This window comes from Trachemys scripta, chromosome 6, assembly GCF_013100865.1.
Source record: "Trachemys scripta elegans isolate TJP31775 chromosome 6, CAS_Tse_1.0, whole genome shotgun sequence".
NCBI classification, from domain to species: Eukaryota; Metazoa; Chordata; order Testudines; family Emydidae; genus Trachemys; species Trachemys scripta.
Genome location: NC_048303.1, coordinates 82,380,601 through 82,393,149, shown reverse-complemented (window position 1 = coordinate 82,393,149; position 12,549 = coordinate 82,380,601). Strand labels below are relative to the sequence as shown.

General features: G+C 41.4%; 1 protein-coding gene across 2 annotated transcripts in view; it reads right to left on the bottom strand.

Annotated features, from left to right (window-relative positions):
- CNTNAP4 (contactin associated protein family member 4) overlaps positions 1-12,549 on the bottom strand; it is a 307,324-nt gene that overhangs the window by 90,571 nt on the left and 204,204 nt on the right. The window contains exons 7-8 of one of the 2 annotated variants that reach the window (XM_034773172.1): positions 11,524-11,667; positions 8,021-8,282 (exon numbers count right to left, since the gene is read on the bottom strand). In XM_034773172.1, coding sequence (XP_034629063.1) covers positions 8,021-8,282; positions 11,524-11,667 — 406 coding nt within the window. Of the gene's footprint in view, positions 1-49; positions 244-8,020; positions 8,283-11,523; positions 11,668-12,549 lie in introns of those variants that run through there. The other variant, XM_034773173.1, reaches the window with a different exon arrangement.

The window sequence follows — 12,549 nt, the reverse complement described above, 5'->3', positions numbered from 1 at the left end:
CATAGAACCTTCTTCCATTCCTTTTCCTTACTTTTGATAGTTAAAATACCTTCAGTGGATGGCAAGTGATGTTCCTAATGATCAGTAATACATCTCTTTAAAGTTAGTGCCTATTTTTGTGTCCTAACTGAGTAGGGTCTTCTGGAAAGAAGCACACAGATGCTTTATATAATTTCAAATTAGGATTCCACAGACCCTGCAGCTCACAGAACACCGTGAGCAGCTTCTCTACCCATGACTAAATGAACTCTTTAGTAAAACTCCCAAACCTGGAATGAACTCCCATGACCCAGCTGCTATACTTAATACTCTAACAGAAAAACCTGGCATGCACAATGGAATGAATTCTCCATAAACACTACACCAATAGAAAATGCCCCCTCTCAGTCTAAGCAGGTTACAGTTAAAACATAATCATGGTGTCTGATACAGTACTCTACAGATAGTGGCTGTAATGTTGTGTGCTATTACCAAGACATTATTTAATCTTTGAAAATCAAATGTAGCCATCACCTGGAAACACGCAACAGTATCAAAATGTTGTAAATGCTGGGATTACTAATGCAACTGTCATGTCAATGTTACAGTATTTATTTTTGTTTGGTTGTCCGTTTTATAGGGACTTTGGGGATGACGTCTTGAGGTTGTTTACCAGGAGTTTAGGCATATAATACCAGCTGATATTAACTAGAGTTGTATAGGTGAATATATCAGGTAACAAACTAAAGCCCCCATCCAGGAAAGCTCAAGCATATTAACTTTAAGCACATGCTTAAGTGCAGTTTTGAATAAGAATCCTCTTTTGAATCAGGACCAAATGATGTAGCTCTTGAAATACTTAGGGCTCTTTTCTTCACTTGTATACTCTGCAGAGATTAGATTTGTGTGTTATTTGAGTAACTGATTTTCTCTATTGAAATGTCATTTATTTCTACACAATGTAGAATTTGGTGTGTATTCTGGGAAAAAATGTAAGCAATTTGAACCATGCATTTATGCGAAAAACAGAGAAAGGAAAACATAACAAAAAGGAAGAAAAGATTCAGATGGCCAAGTTACTCATAAGCCAGGATTATGTAAAGTATTATAAATCAAGCACATAAGAGCGTTTTAACTTGCACAGCAGCACACACTGAGCATATAAATCTTAGTCTCATAGACCTCAGCAGAATGACAAGGGGTGTATATCCACATGGATAAACTATCTGTGAAGAAGTTCTCTAATATACTGGACACTAACATGCTGTTTCTCTACATTAGACTTATGTATCTTTTGTCTTTCCCTATTTGTTTTTCCACTTCAACAAGCACATTTGTTGTGGACTCTAAAAGGAGAAATTTATTCTCTATTCAAATTAGAATTCTGCTATACCCCCTCCTTAGGCGGAATCTCAGGAAACCTGGGGCCCATAGATTGTCTTGTCCTGCCCTAATGCCTTTTTGAAGAGGAATCCTTTCCAAAACTCAGTGCCAGAGAGCAAGAGGGGTTGTTTACTGCCATTCTGCCAAAATGCTAACAGTGATTCTTTGGAGCAGTGATGTTCAATGGAAAGGGGGTATCTGAAGATCTAAAGTGTGCTCCTTCTTACTTCCCAAGAAAAGGGTAACAAAATATGTAAGTGGCAGATTTGGTGGCTCTAGCAGTAGTCAGAAGCACTATAACATGGTAGCATCCACGTTTCACGAGCACCCTGTGACCAGGTGTGCTTCTACACCTCTCTTAGTCTGTGGTGACTCATCAGAGATTTCTCAAGGGTTTTGGTGACTCAGGCCATGTGAGACATAAACAAACATACCCCTTCCAGTGTATGAGTCCCAGAGGGCCCTTCTGGTGTCCTCAATGCTGTCTTTACACAGTCTTGGCCCTGGTATCAAGCTGTACCCCAGGGCTTCGTCCCTGGAGGCAATGGTTTTGCCCTCTCTAGGCCCTTCTAGTTCCAGCTCTCCAGCTGGGCCACTATACAGTTCAGTTCCCTTCTAGGAGGTGTATCAAAGTCCAATATAGTCTAATCCCTGGCCCTCTTTGGGGTCTTCAATCTCCTTTCTGAGGTTAGTTCAGCTCCCCTCTCTGGGATTAAGGTCATTCCATCTGTAGCTGGTGGGTGGGATCCAGGCCCACCTACTACTCCAGGACCCAGCCCATGGACCCTATGAATAGCAGCCATGTGCTGCTGTGTCCCCTTTAACTCTTCCTATGCTGCTACCATTCCCTGGACCACTTCCCTGTGGCCCCAGCACCTTCACAATTGCTTCACCCTTACCATAGGGCTAACATCTTGTGCCCAGTTCCAGCAGCGAACCAAGAACTCCTTCTTGCTTCCCCAGTCCCTTTCAGCAACTGCTCTGCCTGTGGTCCTCAGCTAGCTGGGAACACCAGCCTCAGTCCTTAAGCTCCCAACAGCAACTGACTGACTCTTGACCTGCAGCTCTTTTCATGTGAGCCTGCTGGGCCCTGACTGGCTGCCCCTTTCAGCTTCCCTTTAATTGGCTGTTTCCAATGCAGCCTCTCTAGCAGGGCCGGCTTCAGGCACCAGCCGAGCAAGCTTGTGCTTGGGACGGCAGATTATATGGGGCTGCATTCTGCCCAATCCTAGGGCAGCCCAGCTGCTTTTTTGTTTTGTTTTGTTTGCCGATCTGTCCGCCCTGTAGGGGGCGGTGGCGCGGAGGAGGGGAGCACCCTTCTGGGAGCAGGCTGCGTACTCCGTCTGCCCCAGCCAGTGCCAGGTCTGTAGCAAGCTGGGCAGGGCAGCCCGCATCCTTCCCTCCCCGCCGACCGGAGTGGCACGGAGCCCACCCGGCAGGCGGCGTGGCGGTCGGGGCCACGTGGCAGCCCGGCTGCTTTTTTGTTTTGTTTTGTTTGCCGATCCGGCCGCCCTGTAGGGGGCGGTGGCGCGGAGGAGGGGAGCGCCCTTCTGGGAGCGGGCTGCGCACTCCGTCTGCCCCAGCCAGTGCCAGGTCTGTAGCAAGCCGGGCAGGGCAGCCCGCATCCTTCCCTCCCCGCCGACCGGAGTGGTACGGAGCCCACCCGGCAGGCAGCGTGGCGGTCGGGGCCACGTGGCAAGCGCCCTGCTGAAGCCCTGGCTGCCCCCTTCTCTCTCTCCCTCCCTTCCCTTCCCCTCCCCCCCACTAGCCGGGGCATGTCTGCAGCACAAGGAGTCCCCCTGCACCCTGGCTCCGGGCGCCCCGCAGGTTTTTTTTTTTTTTTTCCCCCCTGCTTTGCCTTTCTGACCGCCCTGATTTTTTTTTTCCCCTTGGGGTGGCAAAAAAGCCAGAGCCGGCCCTGCTCTCTAGGCCGCTTGGAGGACTCACCTCCACAGCTCCTTTCTGGGACATGGTGTGGTAGGAATCACAAGACTCCAGCAGTGGGCCTCAGTGCCTGGTCACAAGCATAAATAACATTATCTTGCAGGATAAACTGATTTGTGAATCATCTTCTTCAGGAAAACTTCCTACTAATGATATTTACAGAATGTGCTATTTTTCCAAAGGGAAATATTAGAAGCCTTAGCCCAGATTCTCCCTTGTGCTGCCACCATGGTAGACACAAAGCAGCACTAAAATAATTGTACCTGACCATAGAAAGATCATCCCATTATTGTGGGATCCTTTGGTAATACAGAACTGTCATAGCAACCACTGTTCTTCTCTTGCCAGCGTAGAGCTTCCCTGCACTCTAATGATCTCCAGCTGACAAAAAACAAACAAACAAAAAACAAAAAAACAACCCTTGGGGCCATTGGTAGACAGTGTAATTGACAGCAGCCTTCGGGGGGTTGGCTTGGTATAGGGTTGTTTCAGAATAAAGGGAGTGCAAGAGTGCCTTCGCTACTGGCAACTTTTATATTTGAAACTGGACTGGACAAGGCACTAGAAAAATATTACTTTTATGTAGACAGTTGTTATGCAGCATCAAGGGGTTGGATTTATACTGAAGTATTTAGACCAGTGATGGGCAACCTGATTGCGGGCCGTGAGACATTTTGCGGATGTTGACCATCTACAGGCACAGCCCCCCCGCAGCTCCCAGTGGCCGGGGTTCACCGTTCCCGGCCAATGGGAGCTGTGGGAAGCAGCGGGCCACAATGCTGGCCACCGCTTGCCGCAGCTCCCATTAGGTGGGAATGGCAAATTGCCAGCACCAGGAGCTGCGGGGGGCCGAGCCTGCGGACGGTCAACATCGACAAAATGTCTTGCGGCCTGCAATCAGCTTACCCTGATAGGTTTAAATCAGTGGTGGGCAACCTGTGGCCTATCAGGTGTTATTTTCCATATCTTCCATGATATTCTTAGTACTATTGCACAGATAGAACTAATCACATGTATCAAAGTGTTTTATAAACTTCAAATAAAAACCACCAAAAAACCACAACCAGATAAAACAGTTCTAATGTAAGTTTTTTAATCTGCTCTTGCAAACAACTGAACAAATAATGCAGAGTGTTTCTATCAAAGAAGAGCTAAGTATGCCAAAACATAGGATTTGGATCATTCAAATGAAGACGTCAAAGGACATAAAGTTAAATCTAAGTAAGAATGTTTCCTATTTCCCAGGAATTTAATTAGTTCCCTTACATTAACCATTGTAGGGCTGCCCTTCAAGTGACAGAACAGAACATAAACAGCACATATTCTACAAAACTTGTGTTCATCAGACCACGTTTTTGTAATGGCCAAACACAAATTTTGAAAACAAAGTAATGTTTCTATATAAGCCATTTTCCCATTCATCAAAGAACTGCATAAGGCCTTGTAGGCCTAAGATAACACAAATGAAGAAAACATAACAGACACAATCCTTTGAGGTAGCTCATGTCCCTCAACATGTCATATACCCCAACAGCCTGGAGTTTTCCTTTTGGCACTTCGTTTTGCCATGCTGGGCTGGTTTTGTGTTCCATGTCTTCATTCTGACTGAAACAGATTTACAGTCTAACAAACTCTATCAGCCTCTAATCCTTGGTATGGCATGCAACCTCAATAAACTTTCTGCTCTAACGGGATTCCATTTTCAAAATATTATAAATGAAAATCACAAGTATTTGAACAATGTGCAGATTACAGAATGTTCTGTTACGAAGAGGCAGCCTGCATGAGTGACTAAAGTAGAGGAACTAATTCGGTTAATGGGAAATGGGTAATAGAACGTTCACAACACCATCTACTCATCTTTGGCTTGTTTATAGTAATTTATTAGATATGCATAGAAATACACAAAGTTGTTTGGAGATATAGCTCATCTCCACTTTGGACAGAATACCATCCAGAAGGATGCTATTGGAGTTGGACACCCATTTGGCCCACCCTGGAGTAAGGACCTCCATAAAGTCCCTTGGTTAGACCTGGATGCTATAGAATGCCAGTGGGAGAGGTAGAATGAAACAGTTCAGAGAAAGTCCTCCACTGCAGATATGGACCTAACTAGATTAATGAACTGAATATATTTATTTGTGTAGGAGGGGTAGTGTAGTGCTGAATGTCTGCAGCAGAGGTCAAGGGGTCACCAGTGTAGATTTTGCTGGTGGAAATTGTATGATTTTTTTTCTGAAATATATCTGTGGAATTTTGACAAGAAACATTTCACACAAAAAAACCAAACAAACAAAACAACAAGAACCCCCCCCCCCCCAACACACAAAAATGAGGAGGAAAATGGTGATTTTAATCACACTATTTATCACATCAGTATAGGGCAATGACCTTTAAAAATTATCCACATAGCCATGTAGGTAGTTAGGTAGGCCACCAACATGGTAGTATCTGAGTATCTACAATTACACTTTCCACAAAATATCACCCAGAATTCTGTGTGAGGTCACCCATGACAGAAGGAAGATAACACTCTTCACAAACACAGACACACACGGCAGTGTGCATGGCTTTCAGTAAGTAATGAAAGACTTTGAGCAGGTCTAGAAGATAATAATATGTAGATTAACCTGAAGTACAGCATCTGAATGTAATGGTTTTAAATATCATTTAATTAAAAATTACATTTTTAAAAAGGCAGTGCACATTAATAAGCTGGGTAGTAATATTTCAAACATTCATCCATATTGTAACTCAATTTGGACTCATCATTGAACACAAATTAACTTTGTTTCATTTCTTCCTTTTTTCTTTAAACTGTGTTCTATTGCTTTCTGAACATTTGATGACCAACTTGCAAAAGGGGCTACAAAGGAAAAAAAGATATTAAACAACCCATCTGTAACAGAAGGATTTCGCTTATTATAACTTAATCACTCATGAATTTAATACGCCATTCTCCTTTTTATATGGCTCAAGAAATCTTTAAAAAACTCATGGTAATGAATTCTGAGAACTGTGCTCAAACTAATATGCTCTGATTTAATTATCAAATTTTGTATGTGTGAAAGCCAGGTCATAAGTCTTTGCCTATAGGGGAACAAACCTGTCCAACCATCCATAATTTAATTACTCAATCTCCAAATGCAGACTTGATTTGCTTCAGTGAATGTAGCAACAACAAACACTTCAAAAGCTCAAAAAGAAGTTCACTGTATGTTTTGTTAGATAACTTCCTGCTTTAGGAGAGAATAGGAGTTGTGGGTTTGTTTATTTGTTTGTTTGTTTAAGAAATGCATTAGTGTTCTGCATTTGCATAGACAAATGTTATTCCATATCTCAGACCATATGGAGGGCTTGTTGTATTCATCACATAATAAAGATAAATCACATTTTAATATAGCATTTCAAGATTTATTGTGAGGATTTTCAATCAATTGGGAATATGTTATGTATTTTTATTGCCACTTTATAGTTTACTAATTTGTCATACATACATGTCAGTAGTCTACTTAGAAGTCATACTACCTTTAGCAGGCCTGTTAAAGTGACATTGCATTGAAGCCATTTCATTAACATATATCATATAATTGAGCTGTGATTGAAACAGCTTCTGAAGAAGTCTAATATATCACAGTAAACTACACATCATTGCCACTCTTACTGTGGAATTTACATTTTCTGATGGTGAGCGTGAGGAAGCATGTTAGTCATTAAAATGATGCTCTCTGTACATCATTTATTTTAGTTTAAAACACACACCGGACTGATCCTGCTCCCGCTGAAATAAATAGCTAAACCCTCATTTATTTTCAATAAGAGCAGGATTGTCATCTTTATGCAAATTCCAACTTGCTTATTACCATTACTGGCATGCAATCTTTTCCTGAATTAAAATAATCAATTGTTTAAAAATTCCTATTTTCATTATTATAGACATGTGGAAAGATAATGAGCTGTAGAGTTATATTTAATATTTCCCCACCCCCACGAATGAGCATTCTGTATCAGCTGGCATAGATAATGGAGAAGAGGGATCACATCACAGACAGAGAGAAATGGTATATTCTAGTGGACAGGGCACAGAGCTAAAATTCAGAAGACCTCGGTTCCATGCTCAATTCTGTTGCTGACCCAGTGGGGGTCTTTGGGAAAATCTCTGTTTCACTGATTACGCTCTTCTTTGTCTGTCTTATCTATTTGAACTGTAAGCTCCTCTGGGCAGGGACTGACTCCTACTACGTGTCCACCCAGTACCTAACAACTTTAAGTGGGGCCTCTATGCATTAGTGTAATACAAATATTTTTGTATAAAAAGGAATCACATAATCTCTAGTGAGAACATTGCCAAATATTAGCTTCTTAATAGTCTAATAGGACAGTAACTGATTTCCCTTTCCCAGATGGAAAATAAGATAAGATGCTCAAATTCTACAATCTAAGGGCTTCATATAAGTGCCTGATTCTCCAATGCACAGTCATGCAAGTAATTTATTTCCTGAGAAATTTGTCAGTAGTCTGAAATGTGCACATATGAATGTATGTCAGAAAAGGGAAAAAACACTGCTTTGGAAATCTTCAGATGTAATACTCACATGAGCAAGGATTACACACATGAACAAGAGTTCCAGGACCGGCCCCTTGGAATGGATCGTTGATCCAAATATAATAGCTAACGTGACATATTTATGCATAGAAATTAATTTTCTGTTACCTGCAGTGATGTCACTTTGTGCTTTTCCTGGTTTATAGGTGCTCATTTTAACTTTCCCATCACTCAGATAAAGGAGGAGACCACCTGAAGTCTGGTGTAGTTTAGTGGACAATAAAAGTCCCTCCTTGTTCCAGGTGCGAAATTGAAAACTGATGGACACTTCATCTTGTCCTGATGTGCCAGGCAATGCTAGGTAGCTACTGGAGCTCAGAAAAGTGACAGGAACCATCTGTGCTTCTGAACAAGAGAAGGACATGTTGCCCTGAAAATAAATAAAATAAATGCAACATTAGGGAATGTTCTGAGAAACACAGTTCATTCCAGTTGCATGAAGTTATGTGTGGATACCATACCGCCTATGGTTCATCATGACAATGAACAAAGGCTAATGTTCATATTCATTTTGGATGTTTTAGTCCAAAATTCAGGTAGGACTATGAATAAATAGCAACATCAGACATCAAAAGAAACATTCACTAAATTGTTCATCAGATCATAGAAGCCAATTCCCTCCTAGGTAATCACAGAGTAGATAGAGACCTGTACCAACTAAGGTAAGATCCTGGGTTACACACATGACAGAATGACATCCCAGGGAGTACACAGAAGTATTCTGTTTCTGTTTTATTTTGGACTCAGCCTCTGGGAGCTTCAAGAGCTTAGTAGACTTCCAGATGCCAGATAAAATTCCAGTGGTAGCAAGAGCCTGCTATGAGGTTTCAAGGAGATTAAATGCTTACAGGGAGGAAGAGGTGTTGCAGAGGGGCTGGTAAGTGCTATATGGTGTTCCATATTTGGTTCTTGGGAAAGTCAGATTATTGGACTGAAAAACAATCTTTCCAATTTAATGTAACTTGGATTCTGTACAAACTCACTCTGGTGGGTGGGGAAATGCAGATATAATTGTAATTCACCCAAATAAGAAGCACAATTTTAGTAAAGCAGATGACCTCACTGCACATTAAGCAGTGGGGCTCTTTGGCTGGCTTGTTGGAGAAGGTGACTAGAGAGTCAGAGAGTTACCTGCTAATGGAGGCAGCTCCATATCAGCATCCCCACACTGACCCATCCCCCCCACCGCAGGTGACCAGAAGAGAAGGGGACTATTTATGCCCACATCTGTGCAGTAGAAGCTCTCTCTTCAGCTGCACCCGGCTGAGCAGCACCCAAATAAGAAGCATGAATTTAGTAATTCAAAAGGCAATGTGCCCAGTTGGCAAACAGGGATCTTATAGTACACATACAGTTATAACTAGTGCTACAAGATATGTGGATCAGAATAGCAACAGCAGATTTCCACAGATTAGTGACAGAACTAGTTAGTGAACATTTTATGACTCTTGGTACTCATACAATATGAACTATATGATCTAAACACTTGTTGGCATCTTTCAAACTGTAAATAAAAATCACACTCTATCAGGGGTTCTCCAATTGGAGGTCGGGACCCCGCAGGGGGTCGGGAGGTTATTACATGGGGTGGGGAGGTCGCGACCTGTCAGCCTCCACCCCAAACCCTGCTTTGCCTCCATCATTTATAATGGTGTTAAATATATAAAAACGTGTTTTTAATTTATAAGGGGGGAGGGGTCACACTCAGCGGCTTGCTATGTGAAAGGGGTCACCAATACAAAAGTTTGAGAATCACTGCACTATATCTATAATGGCTAACCAATTTTTTTTTCCAAGCAATTAAACAACATTTTTTTGCTGGTTGAGACAAAACCTTTACATTTTCTAAAGTACACAGAACTATGCCCTACCAGTGCAGGGCTGTAACATCTCTTTAAGAAAATATACATCCCCAAATCAGTAAAATATGTTTTCTTATGAAGAATCCAGAGAGAAACTGGAACACACACTTGCTTCTGACCTTGGCAACATGATCTCTAGACAGCAACTAGACACCCATGCTTGGGCCGCAGCATGTTTCATTGCTGTGTAGATATCTGTACCTGCAAGGCGAGAGGGTCCCAGAGCGCGGGCTCCAGCCTGAGCTAGAAGTCTACACAGTAATGAAACAGCCGTGCAGCCACAGCCCAAGTCAGCTGGCATGTGTCAGCTGTGGATTGTTCTTTGCTGTGTAGACATACCATAAGTTTCTCTATTCTGTTTTTTACTGTCCGTGGGGTTGGGGGAGGAAGCTCTCTGTTTATGAACGCAACCACAGAAAGGTGAATAGTAGACTGAGTGGACCCACAGTGAAAAGGCAATTATCAAACTAATAAAACTTGTTAAAAGCTAAAAGCTTTACCATCTGCAGAGTCTCCCTTCATATAATTTGGACAGCTGCCTGATTCCATATCAAACTAGCACACTGCCTATTTAACAGGCATTCTGTGGTAGCCCGTACTTTCTGGCACTTTTACAAGCCTAAGACACTTCCTAAATATTTTTCAACCAAAGTAATACAGCAGTTTATATTATTTGAAATGAAGCTGATGTAATTTCGCATCTCTTGATCAATTATTCTGTAACTACATCTTACTAAACAAGTTCCCATGAAGAGACAATCAGAAAAGATACTACCTACTTATTTGTTTTCTATCATTTTTTTATTGAACTTCTGGAATGTTTTCAGAACAGGTTCATGCAACAAGTAAAACAAATTAAAGTAGGGAAGGGCTCAAATATTCCGATTTATGGGAGAGAGAGATGAACTGGCCTGATTGTTTAGCTATATCTTGGCCCCAACTCAAAGAAAAACATTTTGAGGTTGGAAAAGTCTTTTATTTATTTATAGCTATTTTCTTTTTCAATTCTTTGCTTCTGGCTAACATTGGAAGTGGAAATTCCAAAAACCTCAAAAAAAACTGTTCATGTGATATTATTGCCCTGAGAAATAGCAGTAATTATAGCAACCCTTGCAAGAAAGTGTGCAGTAGTGAGTTTTGCAGTCCAAATTTCTGGATGCTAGAGGCTTGGATAGGTCAGATAAGTTATTGAAACCAAACCTCTAACTGGTTGGGGTTTGTCCAGTCACAGCTCTTGGTTGTACTGTGGCAAATGGATTAAAACATACCAGGCTAAATTATATCTCTTCAGACACAAGGCAGTCTAAAATGGGGAAAAACATGTGAATGCCTAAGTGCTGCAGAAGTAGCCTCTGTAAGACAAAATGCTCCTGAGTGCGGGTGAGGAACAGTGCATTTGCTATTTGCTTTAAAAAACAAAACAAACCCTTCTGGCATTTGCTAGTAGGCACAGGTGGTGAGGACATGGCCACAACCACAGCTGTACTCTGACCTCTCTACAATTCTGAGGCTGTCTGGCCTCAGCATTCCCAGAGCACAAATACCCAAACTCTGTTTGCCCCTAGGAGAAAAGAACTGAGGGTGGAAATCCTCAACCTGCTGAAATTCACATGGAAGCAGCCATCTTCTAGCCCACATTTCTTGATTTAGACTGTGATTTGATTTTCTATGTATCAAAGGTTGAGAAGCTTTGGGTTATTATTATAGGACACTTGAGATTGACTTGTTCTTCCAGTAGGAATCTCTTACCATAATGTAGATCTGAGGTTTACGTCTCTTTGCCAAATCAATAATGTTTACTCCATTGTAATAAAGGTTTTCAAAACACCCATGAAAATTCTTGCGTGATAATGTTCCTGATTTTCCAGGCACTGGGATCCCTCCAAAGCTGAGCTTAGAAAGAGAAGAGAAATCAATAATACTATTAAGTAATTTTCTGAAAATCTGCTTGCAAAGCTGATGATAAATTTTAACAACAGTATAGCAGCAGCAGACAGAAACTGGCCAATTGTGAATCAATCTATTTTTTTAGCTCTTTGCTGTCATCAAATCTATTAGCTTAAGTTATAGGTTAACAAAATGTAGACCATATACAAATATGTATGCATTAAAAAATAATTTAACCTTAGAACCTTTATTTTCCTGAAGAGGCTCTTCAGGAGTTTTAGGTAAAAAAAAAAAAAGCCAAGAAAAAGTATATTACTTTCATAACTCAGAAAACCTTTACATTTGGAAGTAAATGGGACATATAGCAAACAGCAGGAGTTCTCAAACTTTTTCATAGCGTGAATTATATTTTATTATAGAGATTATTTCTTGGCCAGTTTATCCTTCCATTTTTGATCTTGTAACAACTACAGCAATCATTTACATTGAAAAGTAACATTAGAAACATGTTTATGCATTTTTAGCCAACTTAATGAAAAAAAGTATTTTATCACACTGTCTGCTAAAACTCTTCATTTTGGGATAGATCCTACTAGTGCTGAGCACTCTGGCTTTGATCCAACAAACTTTAGCATGCATAGGCTTAACTTTAAGCATCTGAAGGTCCAGTTGAAGGAATAGGATATTCAGTGCTTAAATTTAATTATGTGCTTAAGCACCTTGCTGGATTCAGACCAGAGTGTTCAGCACTTAACAGGATCAAAGCCCTTTATCTCCCCCATTCATCTGTTTTGCTTCTCTCAACTGAAAATAGGAGGGGAGCCAGCACTATGTGATCAGCCAGCACTCCACAGAACTGCTCCAGGGACCAGTGTTTGAAAATTTCTG